The sequence below is a fragment of the Protomyctophum bolini genome (genome assembly GCF_963924005.1).
Source record: "Protomyctophum bolini genome assembly, chromosome: 15".
NCBI classification, from domain to species: Eukaryota; Metazoa; Chordata; class Actinopteri; order Myctophiformes; family Myctophidae; genus Protomyctophum; species Protomyctophum bolini.
Genome location: NC_137876.1, coordinates 18,920,924 through 18,940,385, shown reverse-complemented (window position 1 = coordinate 18,940,385; position 19,462 = coordinate 18,920,924). Strand labels below are relative to the sequence as shown.

General features: G+C 43.7%; 1 protein-coding gene across 1 annotated transcript; it reads left to right on the top strand.

Annotated features, from left to right (window-relative positions):
• The first annotated feature begins 814 nt into the window (after positions 1-814).
• Positions 815-19,462, top strand: dapp1 (dual adaptor of phosphotyrosine and 3-phosphoinositides). The gene is made up of 9 exons (XM_080784679.1): positions 815-891; positions 2,018-2,140; positions 7,006-7,139; positions 12,739-12,869; positions 13,623-13,670; positions 13,849-13,911; positions 14,296-14,381; positions 17,042-17,129; positions 18,094-19,462. The coding sequence occupies exons 1-9, from the start codon at positions 836-838 to the stop codon at positions 18,115-18,117; spliced, it is 753 nt and encodes a 250-aa protein (XP_080640805.1). The 5' UTR covers positions 815-835; the 3' UTR covers positions 18,118-19,462.

Below are 19,462 nucleotides of genomic sequence, written 5' to 3'. Positions count from 1 at the left end.
ACCACGCCAACTATTCTATACACATTCCATGGAAGGTACTGTGTTATTCTTATTCTTATTCTTATTTATAATGGATTCAACATGAATGATTGAACATGATTTATAATGCCCGCCTTAATTTGACTATCTGACTTTGTAATAAATGTAATGTTGACATCTTGTGTTGACACTGAATGACACAATTGGGCTCACTCACGTGTGTGTGTGTGTGTGTGTGTGTGTGTGTGTGTGTGTGTGCGCACAGCTACAGTATAGCCTTCACCTGCCTTTGCAATGCATATTACAGCAGTGATATTAGTATGATAGTATGATAGTATCGCTACATGAGGCTATAGGCAAAGTCAAAGAGAGTTAACATTACATAATTTAATTTGTACAATGTTAATGTCACAACACTGGGAAGTGTTTGCTTGTAGATCTGCTATATTTATATACCCTATGAATATATGAGAGAGAGAGAGAGGTGCGTGAACCTAAAGTTTGAACAATAGTGGAATAAAAAGTAGAATATTGGCCTCAGAGATGTAGCTATATAGTCGAGTGGAACTTACCGTGGAAGTGAAAATGTGAAAAAAAACAATACTCAAAATAATATATGTGTGTGATTCTGTGAGAGAGAGAGCGAGAGTGTGAGTGCGTGCGTGCGACACCAGGAGACACTTTGGTTTGTATTTCCCTGGCTGTGTCTGTCTCCTCCTATAAACTACACAGCATACAGCTGTGTTTCTATTTCCCTGGGCTGGCTGTGTGTCTGTCTCCTCCTCCTATAAGCTATACGGCTGACAGTCTGCTCAACCTCATTCTACTGTTGTTCACTGCAGTGTAGTGACGGACCATGAGTTACTACAGCGACTCTTCTGAGGAGACCAGCGATGAACTGGAGACTCTGAGGTAAGACAACCCTTTCAAGGCCCATTGTTTATGCAGCATTTGAGTCACAAATCCATGCTATATTGATGCCGGTGGTACAGGAGAGAGAGAGCAGGCAAACGTGGATAAAACATAATGCCATTCTTCTACATTCTCTAATTGTATAGACTTCTAGTAATGCAAATGTTTTAGCCTACATTAATTTAACTCTTGGCGGTAAAAAATGAAACCGAATGGTCTATACTCTATTTGGTTTATTTTTAGAGTTAAATATCTATAATGGTCCATTTGGTTACCAACTCAACTGGGGAGCACCTGGGACCCCCTCAAGGACCACTGGTGGTCCCCGGACCCCTGGTTGAATACTACTGATTTTTAATATGGATAGTTTCATTGCACTTTGTGTGGAGGGTGTTAAAAAAGGCTCATAATTGTGTGCGTAGAGTGTTTAACTGTGGCTGATGGCAGCTCGCCCTACTGTTTATTGTGACACATTATGCTTTCAAATGACGACATTTACAGCAGTTTGCAAAATCCTGGCGAGGCTTTATTTCCTCTGTTTTATTTTGTCTATTAAGGTAGGGTAAGAAAAAAACAAAATTGTTTAAGTTAAAGCTTTATAAATATTAATTGTTTGTTCAGGAACAATGTTGGCCAAGTGGGGTCCGGTGGGGATTATTAATAATAATATTAAATATAATATTAAATATCAATTTTGCGGTCCGTGACGTGAAAGAGGAGAGAGAACCACTCATGTATACGTAGGCTTAACAGGTGCATGAGCTTCACCACATTTTCAGATCCTCTTTACAGCACCTGTGAAAAATGAAACCTGTACTCCTCAGTGGACGGTGATTTGTGGCATTTTAACCTGTCATTTCATTAACGGATGTCATATTTGTATAACCTACCATTTCATAGATATATGGTGTCATTTTGTAACCTGTCATTTCATATAGATGTATGGTATTTTGAGCTATTTGTTTAGAATGATGTGATTTGAGTCTTCAGGGTAGTATCATTTTTGACCTGTCAGGCTGTCATTTCATTAATACGATTTTCACGGCCAGACGGTATCATTCTAACCTCTCATTAACAGGTGGTGTAATTGTAATCATTATAATGGTATAATTTGAACCATTAACAGGTGGTATCATTGTGAGCTGTCTCGTCATGCGGCTGAGGCTCTCCTCATGTCTAACGGTCGTGATGGCAGCTATCTGCTGAGGAACAGTAATGAAGGACCAGGCTGCTTCGCTCTGTCTGTGAGGTATGGATGCTCTCTCTCTCTGTCTCTGTGAATACATGGTAGAATATTTTTATACCATTGAGGCAGATGGTTGTATGTGGACCGTCCATCCTGTCCACCTGACCTTGGCCTAGTAACTTAGCACAGTGCAGGGAAAGTTATCTACAGGTTCGCCAGCCTCTGTGCTTTCCCGGTCTGTGGCCATCAATGACTGAACCAAGGAAGATGAACTCTACGTCGCTACGCCATTCTCATCATCACTGCGTTTGGACTAATGAGAGACCGCCAACCCTGGTCTTGTCCTCTGACATTGCGGACGTGAATCATCTCCAGCCAATGAACTTTATATCAACAAATCTGACGTGATCTGCAGTATTTAGCCTGGAACAATACTGTGAAAATGTTCCTTTCCTTTGTGGAGAGACCGTTGCTTCATGGCCAGGTTCACCTTGTTGCCTCTCAGATAACGATTGCTGCAATCAACCCAGCCACAGTTCCTCCAGCGCCGGCTGCTGCTGCAGTGCATGCTGCAGCAGGCACTGCAGCTGCAATCAACCCAGCCACAGTTCCTCCAGCGCCGGCTGCTGCTGCAGTGCATGCTCCAGCAGGCACTGCAGCTGCAATCAACCCAGCCACAGTTCCTCCAGCGCCGGCTGCTGCTGCTGCTGCAGTGCATGCTGCAGTGCATGCTGCAGCAGGCACTGCAGCTGCAATCAACCCAGCCACAGTTTATAAGAAAGTAACAATGAATTAACTAGTACTCACCTAATGACGCCGCCACGGAGGACGCTGGGGCTCCTCACTGGCAGGTGAGCCGGTACAAAACAACAGCAGTGACAGCACAGGACCCCCGCATGGACCCTCCTTTCCATCTACCTGTAAAGAGACTTTGTTTAGAGCACGCCACTTCGTTTGCCAGCGAAGTCTATAGACTTTAATGTTGGTTTAGGGCATTAAATGACAACATAAGACGTCTTTTACATACAATAACACACTGCATTCAAGTCTCATGGAGGACGATGAAGATGGACAGTTGGAACCCCTGACTTCACATGACGAGTGTGATTTTTTTTAAATAAGTGGGCATTTATGTGTCATTGTTTGTTGCACAAACAATGTACAAAAGGTATGCAACAATAATGTTTGATAGTTTCCATTTATGTACCCTTATGTTTTTATTTCTGTTACTTCAGATAATAACTAGAAAATATGTGTGGTCTCGAGCTCGCCAAGTGCATTCTGGAATCATGTGGATGAGATGTAACCCCCCTCCTTCTGTCTTCCTATTGTTTGAAGCACATGATGTGCCCACAGCCTGGGGCAGACTATAAAACGTGAATAAAGAGTGTCAATAATAATAAACAATAATAATACCTGGGATTTATATAACGCTTTTCTGAGTACTCAAATTCGCATTACAAGTGTTTGGGAGGGCCGGGGGAAAGATTAATTAAGATGGCGAAAGAGATAAAAGCACTAAACCAGTGGTTCTACACTAAAAACAAGAGTTGATACAAAGTCAAGTGGGAAAGGCAATTTCACTGTGAGTGTGTTTTCAGGGCAGTTTTGAAGGTAGGGAGAAGACTAGAGGTGCAGAGGTGAGGTGAGTCACCTCTGCACCTCACTGCAAGGGGAGCCCTTGCAGTGACCCCAACCTCTGGAACAGTTTGCGCCTATTATGTCTGCTCGCTCCTAAGCGGCTCTCAGGCCTTTCAGCGCTAGCATTTATTGAAAAATTAGGATCTAATTCAAGGCAGCATTTTTTCCAGTCGAGCTCTTATTTCGAAAAGCCACAGTTCCGCAGTCTACCGGAAGTAGATTATCCTAGGACGCTCAACGGAGCAGGGACAGGCCTTGTTTACAATATGAATCCAAACCGGGACACTGGAACGCTCCACATCGTCGGCTCTGTGCCGTCAAAGAAAACGCTGTTTTGACAAAAATGCCATCTGGGACAAGGAATAGGAGATACAGGCGATTGAAAGAAACGGATAGAATGGATTAGTATGGCGACGACGATCTAAGATGGGCGATCCAGTGCTGTGCTAACAACACAGTTATAGCTAACCGGCTAACGTAAGTAGCATTATGGCTCGATCGATCGAATGCACTATAAAAGCGCAATTGCCATTAATCAACGGCAGTGGCGGTTAAAGAGCATTTCATAAATAAAAATCTTTAAAAATAAAATAATTCCAATGAATAAATAAATAAAAGAAGTATAGTGAAAATAACACTAGCGCCCTCCAGCGGCAGTGATGTCGGACTTAATTCAGTGCTTTAAAGTGGAAATATTTCAGAAGCTGTGAAAACAGCCTGCTGTAATTCGTAGTAGTAGTCATGGCTGGCAGTTCCCACCTGATGTTGTGTGGGAGTCCCGACTGCTCCAACCCGTAATCAATAACCGCTAGGCTGCCTAACGTCTTCAGACTGGGACTGAAGTCTAAGATGTACAGGCCATCATGTATTCCACCAAAGAGGAACATACGATCTCCCACCAGGCAGCAGCTCAGCTCATATCCTGAACACGGAACATTTCCCTTGGGCTCAACCTTCTTCCAGGAGAAGGTTTCCGGACTGAATTTCCACAGATCATTGCAAGGGGTCCCGTTACAGTTCTTCCCACCAAATACATAAAGCTCTTCATTGTAGGCAAAGGTTGAATAACCTATACGTCTTACTGGAAGACGTATAGTAGTCTTGAGCCAGAAGTTGGACTCTGTTTCAAACCCTCTGACGTACTTTATCTGAAAGATACTGCTCGAAAGAAATACAAACATCTTTGTCCCGATGATGGTGGCAGGGTAACCTGCTACTGGTGGAGTGTTTGTTGTGTTAATTAAAGACCAGACCATTGTGGTGGTGTCCAACTTGTACATGTTATCAACGAAAATGACTGACATAAAAAGTCCATATCTGTATCCCCCATATATATACATGGACTTCCCCAAGGCACATGCCGAGTGGCCCTCTCTCGCCTCTGGAACAGTCCCAGATATTTTGGGTTTGAACCATTGGTGGGTGTCGACATTGAATGCATAAAGCACTTTGCCGTAAGTATCTCCTCCCCAGAGGTAGATGACATCTTCTACCAGCACAGCTTTGTGGCCTTGGCGGTAGGGGGGGGCCTCGTGGGTCACTGGAGGAAACTTGACCCAGCGTAAAGATACTGTGTTGAAGATCTGGACGTCAATCTGAAACCTGAACAAGGACCCTCCAGAGCCAAGGGTGTACAACATCCTTCCGAAGCCAAAGCAGTACACTTTAAGTCCCACTGCAACGGCAGCATGATCCACTCCATGAAGAGGTCTTCTCTTTGGTCCTTTCCGATGAAGTGTCCAGAACAACATTCTAGCAGCCCACTGTGGATCAAGCTGTATCTTATCGGGTCAAGTCTTTCTCTGTAAAACGATGGAGTCTTACTGTGTGCTCGTACTGTAGGTGGAGGAACTCCGAAGCAAACTTCACTGACACGGGTAGTGGAAAGTCCTTACTGGACAATCCCAGGACAGACTAGTCTACAGGAACTTGAAACAGGACTAGCAATAATAATGATTATATTACATAATGGACTTAGAGGCGGGAGACGATCACACAGGACTGAAATGAGAGTTATAAAATCTGCCTGTATGTCAGAGAGTGGCCGCTCATATATCAACCTGATGATGTCAGTGATGTGACATCGTCACTCTGTGACATCACAAACACTGTGATGTCAACCAGGGTCGCCCAGCAGTGGCCGGAAAAAACACTTGGGGGATGAGAAAATACAGTACCCATTCAAGTCAATGTAAAATAAATTGTGCGTGCGTGCGTGCGTACGTGCGACCGTGCGTTCCACACCACCACAAGGTTCCATTTGTACACTCGGGTTTCTGTGCTTCACTGAATGGAACAGAACCTTAATTAGTATAATTTTGTAAAACCTATATGATATACAGTACCCATTTGTTTTCCCCATATGAACTCTGCTATTTAGGGTTGAAACAGTGGGGTGGGAGCTATCTTTGGGAGAGCTTTTGTTCTGTTTTGTTTAGTTTTTTTGATTTGTGACATCTCAAAAGGGGCTTATCCTTTCAATAAAGGTATATATACTGTATGGCTGCTGTGCATAGAGGCTAGTAACGGGCAGTCTTTTTAAAGCTGCCTCTGTCAGCTGATGACATTATGCAGCTGCTGAGGGGAAGATTTAACACATGTTTGAGAGGAGTCCCCCAGGGCTCTATACTAATGTATGTTCTGTTTTGTGTTATTGTGGGGAAAGCGAGCAGCTTTCGTTGAAAATAGCAGATCGACAAGCTCGCGACACGTGTCTGGGTTGGACATGACCTTTGACAACCACCTGGAACCCCACTCTGAGTCTGAGAACCATGGCATGCACCCCCGTGACGTTTGTCGTTGGACACCAAATCCGTCACCGAATCGGTGAAGCATTTCTACTAGCCTTTCATTAGCCAGTATGTCGCAGTCCCTGCGAAATACTAGCGTCATGTCCAGGGGGTGTACTTGTACATCAAGCTGCCTCACGCTACAGAAACAGGAGATATAGGGCTGTATTTTGTGTGTCTTAAGTACCAGGTCTTATTCCCTAACTTGAGTAAACTAAAGACCTGGAGGCGTGATCAATGCCATTTGGCTATTCTGAGTGGCCAAAGAGCATTGATCACGCCTCCAGGTCTTTAGTTTACTCAAGTTAGGGAATAAGACCTGGTACTTAAGACACGCATAATACAGCCCTTAGGCTCCTGCACTATGGGCCTCATGGCTCGGCATGGCTACTTACATGGATAACTGGTACCGTAGAGTAGGCCTATACTGTGGTGGAATGTGTGGGTGAATCCACATTATCAGTCTGGCTAATGCCATGCTAATGTCATCCTGTGCAGGGCCAAGGACTCGGTGAAGCATTTCCATGTGACCAGAAGGGACAACGTCTATGTGTTTGGTTTCAACGAGTTTACGTCCCTACGGGAGTTTGTCAACCACTTCGCCAACCAGCCTCTAGTGGGCAGTGACACAGGTACTAAGGCGCAGTGAAATGAAAAATATGTTTTTCACACTTTTAGACCATATCCGTGGTCATCATATGGGCATACCTAACAATGGATGCCAAAACAATGGGAAAATTCTCATTTCTGTGTGTTTTTATATCAAAGGTCCATAAAAACCATTGTATTATTTATTTATTAAAACGAAAACGTGCTGCGTGATGACGTGTAGAGATACACATCGATAAAAGCCAATAAAAATGAAGCTCACATGTTTAATTCCCCATGTCTGCGCATCCATGCAACACAGCTGCTTCTGATTACAGATTACTCCGTTTTTATTTCCATTCAAGATAACATTCAGACAGTGTATTACTCGGTTTCAACTTAATCATCACGCTAAAATATGTTTCTGAAAACATTATAGGGTAGAAATAAGCCACATAACAGTAAACTGGTTGTGCTGGGCGACCGTCTGATTTATAAACAAGCAACACCACGCTCGACTCTGGCTCTCGACCTGAGCAGTCGCATTCCCAGGAGCTCTCTCCAACCAAGAACCGGTAGCTATGTTTTCAACTTGTTCCGCCTTTTACCTATTCTTCATCCTATGGATTACGGACGCATGCTTTAATTCAACATGGAGTTTACACCAAGAAGAGATGGAACGATACGGAAACGAAGCAGAGGAGTTTGAGTTTCACAGCGACTATTTCCTCCTAAATGGTTTGGAATGCAAACACATTTCTTTTGGGTCGGCGGCGATTCATGGCCTGTTAACAGCGAACCCGAATCGCAAGTACAAGCCCCCGACTGGCAAAATGGATCGCAGAACTGTGATTATTTTATGCCTGTTGCTATCGGGAGACATTCATTTCAATCCTGGACCGGTTACACGATCACAAGCGGTCTCACAAGCGAGGCTGCTCCTACAGCAAGAGGTACTTCCGCAAGCCACAGCCGTTTCCATCGCAACGCGCCACGGCTTCCAGAGCGCCGCCTCCATGGACTTGACCATGGACGCAACTCCAAGATCAGCCTGGGAACGCTCTCCAGCCTCTCCCCCACAGCATACAACCAACGCCAGCGGACCCCCTTATTTCACCGCGGGCGTTATGTTTGCTGAAACCAACCCGGCTGTGATCGAAACCGAGGAACACCCCCCCTCCCCCACACCCCCAGTCAATCCAGGACTACTGAGGACAATGGCATTGACATGTGCAGGACATGTCCTGACATGCACAGTCAATCCAGGACTACTGAGGACAATGGCATTGACATGTGCAGGACATGTCCTGACATGCACAGTCAATCCAGGACTACTGAGGACAATGGCATTGACATTCCACCGCCCCTCCCCACTCACACCTCAGCCACGGAAATTCCACCGCCCATCCACATTCACACCTCAGACTATTTCAACACAGACGAAATTAACACAATCGTCGAAACCAACGGCCTTCATCTGTTTCATTTGAATGTGAATAGCCTCAGTCGCAAACTGGCAGAGATCAGACATCTATTTCAAAACGGTAAGGCAAACATCCTGTGTTTTTCTGAAACTAAGCTTGACGAGTCCACTAAGGACCCAGAGATAGAAATAGAAAACTATACTGTCATTAGGAACGACAGAAACAGGCATGGTGGTGGCGTGTGCATGTATATTCACAAAGACACTGAATATGTTACTCGTACTGAATTACAGCATGATGAAATTGAAACTGTGTGGGTTGAATTAATTTTCAAAAATGCTAAATCAGTACTAGTTGGCACCGTCTATAGACCGCCTGATCAGCACGGGTTCTATGATATTCTTGAGGGGTGCTTAGCTGGGGAGGAATCTGTAGAGAAAATCCTGATTGGCGACAGCCAGCTAATTACCCAACCCACAAGAGTGTGTGATTCTACTCAAACTGTCATTGATCTCATTCTGACCTCGGACAAATCCAGAATCTCCAAGAAAGGGGTTATTGTATGTGGGCTCAGTGATCATTTTATGATTTTCTGTACCCGCAAAATACAGAAACTAAAATTTGACTGTCACAAAACAGTCATATCTAGGGACCTCAAAACCTACTCTAGTGAGGCCTTTAACCTAGAACTGGAGAGACTGGATTGGTCCGATGTGCTCAGGAGCTCACTAGTCGAAGAAGCATGGCTTGGCTTTAAAACCAAATTTACAACAGTACTAAACAACATGGCTCCTCTGAGAACCATCAGGGTCAAAACCCGCTCGGAGCCATGGATGAATTCGGACATACTGACTGCAATGAAAGCCAGAGACAACAAATGCTCTGAACTTCTTAAATGCAAGTCCAAGCTAGCTAAGCGCTTCGACAGTGATCTCCAAACCAAACTGTGCATCCTTAAAACCCAATGTAACAAGCTAAGAAACGGTGTAATTGCCATGACCAAATCAGCCAAAAGTAACTTTATCAATGCTAAAGCCGAGGAAATCAAAAACAATCCTCGGGAGCTCTGGAAGCTACTAAACAACCAACTAGGCTGTGGTCAGAAACTTAAAACCAGGTTTACTAACATAAACATCAAATCAAATAACACCCTCATCACTGACAAGGTTGATGTAGCCAATCACTTGAACATCTTCTTTACAAACATTGCAACAATGCTGGTTAACAAACTGCCCTCCCACTCTGGGCGTTTTGGTGTAGAGCACATCAAAGGCTTCTACAAAAACCTAGGTGTTTGTAAAGACGATTTTAAAATGACAATGGTAACAACTGAGGAGGTACTTAAGAAACTGAGTGCCCTCCAACCCCACAAGGCCACTGGCCATGACAATATTCCCTCCAAATTTCTCAGAGACTCAGCCATTTCCATAGCTCCAGTCATCACCCACATAGTTAACCTCTCCATCAAACAAGGACAGGTCCCCAGAGATTTTAAACTGGCCAAAGTAACCCCCCTGTACAAAAAAGGGAGCAAATTAGAACCCGGCAACTACCGCCCTATTTCTATTCTAAGCTCCATCTCGAAAGTGATGGAAAAAATAGTCTATGAACAGGTTGAAAAGTATCTTGCCACTAATAAATTGTTGTACGAGTTCCAATCTGGTTTCAGAACATCCCACTCCACTGACACATGCCTTCTCTATTTGAGCGACCACATCAAACACGAGGTGGATGCTGGAAAATACTGCGGCATGGTCATGCTGGACCTCCAAAAGGCTTTTGACACCGTGAACCACTCCATACTGGTTAACAAGCTTAAAGCTATTGGTTTTGATAGCACATCAGTGAGCTGGATGCAATCCTACCTGGAGGGGAGAGAACAGATGGTGGAAGTGAACGGAACACTGTCCCCCCCCCTCCCAGTGAGCTGTGGCGTCCCACAAGGAAGCATACTAGGGCCTTTACTGTTCCTAATATATGTAAACGACATGACTTCAGCTTGTGACTGCAACTTGTTCCTGTTCGCAGACGACTCAGCACTGCTGGTCTCGGACAGGAACAAACTGCAGGTTGAAAAGACCCTCAGCTCTGAACTCGGTAGAATCTGCACCTGGCTCGCTGATAACAAACTATCCTTACACCTGGGAAAAACTGAATCCATTCTCTTCGGATCAAATAGTAATCTCAAAAAGGCAGATGGCTTCTTGGTTAGAGTTGGTGATGATATTATCACACGGAAGGATCAAATTACCTACCTAGGTTCCATCCTGGAGGCCAATCTTTCCGGTGATAAGATGGCCACCAACGTAATCAAAAAAGTCAATCAAAGAACAAGATTCCTCTACAGGATCTCCTCACTGGTCGACAAAAACACCTTGAAGACCTTAACAGGAGCCCTTGTACAAGGTTTCTTTGACTATGCATCCACCTCCTGGTACCACAGCACCTCAAAGGCCCTTAAAACAAGGCTCCAGACCTCCCAAAACAAACTGGTCAGGCTCCTACTTGGCCTCACCCCCCGAACCCACCTCACCCCTGCCCACTTTGACAGGCTGGGATGGCTTAGGGTCGACGACAGAGTACAGCATCTTGCAATGGGTCTGGTCCACAAGATTAGATACACCACCAAGATACCCATGTACCTGTCTAAATACTTCCTTAATGTAAACGAAGTCCACACCCACAACACCAGAGGGAGTGCAACAAACCATGTACAACCCAGATTCGGCACAAACAAGGGACTAAATTCTTTTCGCTCCTATGCGACCAAAATGTGGAACGCCCTACCAACAGTCATTAAGACATGTGAATCCCTTGGCTCCTTCAAAACTGCTCTCAAAGGGCACCTACGGATGGCTGCAATTCGAAACTGGCCTCTGTAAAAGCTGAATTTGTATCTGGATTGTACTATGTTTTTGTATGGACGTGGTGTTGGGTGCCTGCACATATGCACACATGGCATCAACGCATGGTGTTGTGTGCAGGCGCCCTACACTCTGTCCTTGTACTATGGATTGTACTATGTTTTTGTATGGACGTGGTGTTGGGTGCCTGCACATATGCACACATGGCATCAACGCATGGTGTTGTGTGCAGGCGCCCTACACTCTGTCTTTCGTTTTCTTTTCTTTTATCCCCCTGTTCCCCTCACTGTATATATACTTTTTTTTCCCCTTTTCGCTTCCTATATGATGAATTCCTGTTCTGTTCTTTAACTACATAGAAGTGTCTATTTGTTTGTCTCTAAATGTTTTGATGAATTGAACAATGTGGACCCTGTTGTAAACAAGTGTAAGGCTTAATTGGGTCGTCCACTCACAGTTAACAGTCTTTGTATTGAGTTTGTGCTTGAAATGTACTGTAATTCTGCAAACTGTTAATAAAGATTTCAATCAATCAATAGCATTAGCCACCGTCCCTAGCTACCGTCCCATCGCCTGAAGGGATGCGACACTCTGATTGGTTCAGAAACTTCAGACCGGTGTTTCATGTGGAAACACCATTTTCATGTTGTTCACCATTTCCGTTTCACTGCGCCTTTAAGCAATTATTACACCACTTCTGCTGCGTCCCTGCAGCAACGCAGGCGTGCCATTAATGACGGTAAAGCACAAACCCCAAGTGTAATATTGTGATTATAGTCATTATACAACGGCTACCCTTGAAAAAAACTCCATTTCATTATAAAGAGAGAATCAACCAGGTGCTCGATGGAGATGCAAAAGAAAGTTTAAAAGTAGACTCGTGCTTCAAAGATCGGTGGGACTGGAATACTGAAGAAAAGGTGGCGATCCGAGCACTCAAAAAGGTATACAAATGAGGAGAGGGTGGATATAAAATCAAGGTGCTTTCTTAGAAAAGTTTAAAAAGCCAACATGTTTCGACTCACAAAGGAGTCTCCATCAGGGCAGGTATCAATTTCCTTATAGCTAAGATATTCGTTAGAAAATCGGGAGCCTATAGCAACCCAGCCCTGGGAGAGCAGCGAGACTCGGCACAGCTGATCTAGGCGATCCATCATGTTCATTTAAGCTCGTTTAAGCACGGCCATACATTATTAGTGCAATATATTTACAACTGTACAAAAGTTTATGGATGATGTACAGTTGTACATTCATAGCTTTATAGGTCGGCCCCTAAATAATTGGCAAAATGCTAAGATTTTAATGATGACACCACTAAAACCGTTCATTGTGTGAACTGTCCGGCTGTCCTGCAGGAACTCTCCTAGTCCTCAGCTGTCCGTATCCCAGAGACGTGGAGGAACCGTCCATCTATGAGTCGGTCAGAGTTCACACCGCCATACAGACTGGACGGACCAACAGTGACCTGGTGCCCAACGCCCCCTCTGTAAGACGCACGCACACACACACACACACACACACACACGCACACGCACAAACACACACTTTCTGTTTTAGCCATATCCATATCCATATCCTTTACTGACAGGTGGAAATCTTCTATGTCCAACACAGCTATACTTTTCAGGAAATGGAAGAAGAAACAAATAACTGTTATATTACTATTCTTAAATGGTGCATTTAGAAGTGGCCTTTATCCACAGCGCTTTGCAGCATAACATTCACCCATTTGGAGGGAAACATGAAAGGCCCCATGCAGCACATCGGTGTCTTGCTCAAGGACACTAATGTTATGCGCCGGTCACACAGTCGCGGCAGGATGCCGCATCTGATCGCGTCCATTTCCAGACGTTCCTTTGTTATCTGCCAGGGCTTTGAGCAACTGGTGGGCAGTGCCAACAAAGTGCCGCTTTTCTGGATGTAGAGTTTGTTTGACTAGGACTCTTTGATTGTACGTGGCGTGGGTTTGTGTGTTTGTAAGGGAGGAGTGAGGACAGAGGAACGCACACTTACTCAACATTTTGCACGTGCAATATAACATAATAATATTATCCATATAATTAGCCACCTGTACCCCCCGTTTTGAATAAATAGCGAAACAAATAGCAGATCTACAAGCTACTTTTGTGTGACACTGTCTTATGAAACAGAGGACATTAATTTATGAAAGAAACATGTCTGTTCACTACCAATACTGTAGCTACAGTAACATGTGAGTGTATTTTTCCTTTTTCCACAGCTGGGCACAAAGGAGGGCTATCTGGTCAAACAAGGAGCTGTAGTGAAGGTAGGTTACCGTAAGATCACTGCGTCAGTCGTGGTGAAGGAATTACTTCACACATTTTCAATCTGATCTTCATATACATGGTTAATTGGTGCTGGGGGTCGCGAGACATGGCCAAAGCATTTTCATATTGTTTGCATCGATTATAATAGCAGTTGTAACTTTGTATTTTGTGTTGCAGAGCTGGAAACAGAGATGGTTCACGCTAAACCGATACGACCTCAAGTACTTCAAAGATAAAATGGTAGGTTTGGAAACGTTTTGGAAATGTCACCCACAAATGAGTGAGTTTCATAGGTTGTTGTTTTTGAATGAACTTTACTTCATAGGAAAAGGAATAGCATTTTGAGTATTTTCCAAAGTATGTACACTGTCTGTCTGTCTGCCTGTCTGTCTGGTGCCAGTCTGATAGTTTCAGTTTGTTTACTGCTGGTGTTAAAAAGACAGTTCTGCTTTTTTTTAATAGGCCTATCACACACTGACAGTGTGATATGTGTTGGAGTCTCAAACATGCTCTCTCTCTCTCTCTCTCTCTCTCTCTCTCTCTCTCTCTCTCTCTCTCTCTCTCTCTCTCTCTCTCTCTCTCTCTCTCTCTCTCTCTCTCTCTCTCTCTCTCTCTCTCTCTCAGTTCAATGAGCCCATCCGTACCCTGGACCTGAGGGCCTGCTCTGCTGTGCAGTTTGACTACTCCCAGGACAGAGTCAACTGTTTCTGGTGAGTGCATGGGACATTACTCCCAATGTGTTAAATGTTACAATATTATTGCTTCAACATTACAGAGCCAAATTCGAGTTTACTTAGTTTTGGGGGTTTAAGGTTTGAAAATGCAACACAAATCCAACATTAATAGAAAAGAGCATGCGTGTGTAAACAAAACGTAATGGCAGTGGTGTCAAACAAATCTATATGAAGCTATCTATGAATTTTATTTTATTTTTATTTATTTTTGGCCTTGAGATAAAATGTTTGGGAACCACTGCTGACTGCTGTGGCAGACACTCTTATCATCAGTGGGCCACAGGTTGGGAATCACTGGTCTGTTCTCTTTTTTTCTTTTCTTTTTTTCTCGTTGCTGATAGCAGCTGCATTGCATCACATTCAGTCAACTGTAGAACGGGTTTGAGCTGTTGAGGGAAAATGGAAAAAAAAAAGTTGGCAATACATCTTTGCTCAAATGAATGAATGCCCAGAAGAAGGAAACTCTCCCACAGGTCTATCCATCCAAAATAAATGATTTACATTTATGATCAGGGCCTTCTGCATTATGGACTGTTCCAAACCTGTTCTAAAAAGAGCTTTCTGAAAACCTTATGTTGCTATATTTACTATACTGTAGCTAAGAATCTCAAATGACACGGATGCTTTTCCAGTTTTAATGGGCTAATAATCTGTGTCATATACAAACTTCCGCTGGCCTTTTGGGTTTTGACACAGCCGGCACGTTTTTTTATGTTAGCAAGCGGTTATGCTTCACTTCCTCCTGGCATGCAGGGGACATTCGACAAAGTGAAAACTGGTTTAGAAAAAGAGGAAGTACATGGCAGATGAAACAAAGAAGAAAACAGAAATGGTGGGAAGTGCGTTTATGTATTTAGGATATTTCACTTTCAAACAGGCTTCTGTGTTTCACCTCAGACTCGGTTCAGTATTTAGAAATGTCCTTCCTATACAAACCCATTCATTGTAACTTTCAAACTCCATTTTAACCACAATAGATTCTTTGAAAACACCTGCTTTCTGATTCTGCTGACTGATATTGTCCTTCTACACTATCCACACCAAGCTGTGATACAGTAGGCCTAGGCTTCCCACACTTTTCTGACCATGACAACCCAATATAATTAGAACTGGGGACCCTGACAAGAATTGTAGGAGTTTGGGCATTACATTTAGGTTGTACATTTTTGTGTCCATGTGTCCGTGTGACGTTAATGAGCACGAGTATGACTATTAGTACCAGTAGGGGCGCTGTTGTGCCAGAAACACAGAGAGAGAGAGTGCTGCACTGTTGCCTGCTAATGAGAGAGAGAGAGAGAGAGAGAGAGAGAGAAGGGGGGAGTTGCAACACGGGTGTGATTTTTTTTAAAAAGCCTCTTTCTTACAGTAGGTAGGTAATATTTGACAATATTTGGCCATTTTTGAGGGGTGCCAGCCCCTCCTATACACAGCTTTATTGTCTTGTAAACGCCATTGACAATGAAGGGAAAATGTACGTCATAATGTGCCTCATTTCGTCATATTGTCTCTGTATTGTTAATGGCGTTTAATGTTTGTGTTTGCACCGTTTGTTTTACATAACCTAATCAACATGAGTTATGCTTTAATATATTACCCCTCACTTCACACGGGTGTGATTTTTATAGTATAGTTAGTTAGTTAGTTTTGGCGTTGTAATGGGCTCATGATTAATTCTTTTTTTTTTTGAGATATTAAAAAGGTATTAAAAGTCCTTGACATTTTCACTTCAGTAATGTGCAGATACCCCTCGGTTGGTTTGTTTACTGTTGAGTGAGGAAACAGTGTTGCACATTAAGCTAATCATCTGTCGACCCCCAGAATCATTTGTTTTGACCCTGTTGTTGTTGTTGTTGTTCCAGTTTGGAAACCATTGCCTTTGTTTTTCACCACCTTCTGCAGTGACTTCCGCTCCAAAACAGTAGGCCTACAGACAGTTTAAGCCACAGCTGTGATGCAGTAGGCGAGGGTAGCCTACTTTCTATGGTGGTGCAATGCTAGACATTTGTCAGGGTCCATGATGATGACATTAGATGAAGTTAGTTGGGCTTTCCTACTTCTAGCTTCCACCACCAGGTTCTGTCATATGATGTAATTTGTGTGTGTGTGTGTGTGTGTGTGTGTGTGTGTGTGTGTGTGTGTGTGTGTGTGTGTGTGTGTGTGTGTGTGTGTGTGTGTGTGTGTGTGTGTGTGTGTGTGTGTGTGTGTGTGTGTGTGTGTGTGTGTGTGTGTGTGTGTGTGTGTGTGTGTGTGTGTGTGTGTGTGTGTGTGTGTGTGTGTGTGTGTGTGTGTGTGTGTGTGTGTGTGTGTGTGTGTGTGTGTGTGTGTGTGTGTGTGTGTGTGTGTGTGTGTGTGTGTGTGTGTGTGTGTGTGTGTGTGTGTGTGTGTGTGTGTGTGTGTGTGTGTGTGTGTGTGTGTGTGTGTGTGTGTGTGTGTGTGTGTGTGTGTGTGTGTGTGTGTGTGTGTGTGTGTGTGTGTGTGTGTGTGTGTGTGTGTGTGTGTGTGTGTGTGTGTGTGTGCGTGCGTGCGTGCGTGCGTGCGTGCGTGCGTGCGTGCGTGCGTGCGTGCGTGCGTGCGTGCGTGCGTGCGTGCGTGCGTGCGTGCGTGCGTGCGTGCGCGCGCGTGCGTGCGCGCGCCAGTCTGGTGTTCCCTGACAGGACGTTCTATCTGTGTACTAAGACGGGTGTGGAGGCAGACGAGTGGATTAGGATACTGCAGTGGAAACTGGTCGGTTGCATTGATCTCTTTACATCAACTGTCCCCGTTGTTGTTTACAATGTGTCTGTGCCTTTAATGAAGCGCCATAGTACACTGTTTGTCGGCCGGGACACATTTTGTTAGTAGTGGAAATAGCCGATCTGCAAGCTCACAGTGTGGTGCGAGTTGTGAACCAATTGGACCTTGGACTCTGGAGTGTAAAAGTTACATTTTATGCTCTCAAGAGTTAAATTACCGGTATTGTTAAACATCGGCATTACTTTAACTTACAAGTTTGCCTGTTATATCTCTCCTTATAGTACCACATCAACACAGCAGGGAATTGTGGACAAAATCGTATTCAACGACAACAAAATATTCTACGTTTTGCGTCTGAGAGACTACATCTCATCGAATGGTCTGTCCGTGGCTCAAATGCAGAGTAAATAATGGGCCTTGAAATGAAAAGGGTTGAAAACCACTGCCACAGAAGACAGGGAAGCACCATAGCATGTCTAACATTTATGGAGAGCATATTACAGTATATTCCAGTCTGAAGGAGCTAAAGAACACTTTCTCATCATACAATTTGTTAGTATTGTAACTAGGGATGTCCCCATCAATGTGTTAGTATTGTAACTAGGGATGTCCCATCACGTTGTTTGTCTCCCGATCCGATTCCGATCATTTGATTTTGAGTATCTGCCGATACCGCCACTTTTCCCGATCCGATATTTATATTTTTTTGTAGAATACATAATATTATGCCATATCACAATAGTACAATATATACGAAATCACAGACAATATTCTAATATCATGATATGAATATAATATTGATACTAGGGATGTCCCGATCACGTTTCCTTGCTCCCGATCCGATTCCCATCATTTTGAAAGTGACGTGATCGGCATCAATTTCCGATCACGTGATTGGATGGGGATGACCCTAATTGAAGTGTGTGTAAACTCATCATGATGGCTTTGTTTCCAGGCTCAGTTCAGAAAAGGTCGGTGACAGCCAGCCGGGGCGACACAGGACAGCGCCACCACCAGGACAGAAGAGGGATGGACGTCTCTGAACACGTTAAGACATTAAGAATATGACCAGTACACTTCACACACTGGTACCATGTGTTGCCAGGTTTTGCTAGAGAAACATGCGACCAAGCCCCAAATAAGCGACCAGGGCCGGTCAGTCAAACGCTATTGTCTAATGTTGTTTTAGAGCACTGGACCCATGTCTGGGTCTCAAACATGTTCATGTTGTCAACATCTATGTTGTAAAATGTTTCAAACGCATTCCCTGATTTGCTATTTGAAAATAGCTGATCTACACTCTTCTTAACACAACAACTACTGTATCATGGCCTCTGATCGCAAAGAGTGTCTAGCTTGTAGATCGTAGATATTTTCAAGTAGCTGAACTACACTTTAGAAGCAATAAGCCACAACTAGCAATATTTTACAGGAAATCAAGCCCAAAGTGGCTTAATACGTATCTGTGCTGTCTGACAGAAACCCTATGCAATGTATTGTCCACTCAACACGGCATCATCAAAGTTGTATGGTGACTTTATACATCGTCAGATACTTGCATGTATATTACTGTAAATCATCACTTTACTCAAATCCAAGAGGTTTGAGAATCCAATGGAGTTTACAGGGCTTAAAGTTCTCAATCCTGGGGACTGATTTCAGTCCTGAGGATCTCATAGGAGTCATTTAATGAGATCAGTGCAGATTTGCAAAAAAATATTTTCAGTCTTTCAGTCTATTGTTTTTGGCTTTAAGCCCTGAGTTTAGTAGTCAGAAGCACGTTTTAATGCTTTTCATTGGTTCAGTATTTGTAAAACCCTTCAATAGCACTTGATTTATAAATAAAGACATTTTGTCAAACGGAGATAGATTTTCTTTGCACTGGACAGCCACAGACACAGCAACACTGGCTGGTACCAACATGATGGCTCCACTGGACAGCCACAGACACAGCAACACTGGCTGGTACCAACATGATGGACAGCCACAGACACAGCAACACTGGCTGGTACCAACATGATGGACAGCCACAGACACAGCAACACTGGCTGGTACCAACATGATGGCTCCACTGCCCCCGATCTGGAACTATTCAGGATGTGCGTCCTACTACCTGTTTTCTGTCAATGAATGATGACTCTCTGATAACACGGTCATTTTATACTGATATTTATATGAAATATAACTAGATGTTTAATTTACTGCTGCTGCTCTTTTCCTTGTATTGATACGATACCTGTGTCTGACATAATGACTACCTTAATGTGTATATGGATTGCAAATGAATTGCTCTTTGCGGAGATCAATAAAGTTGTTTGAATCTG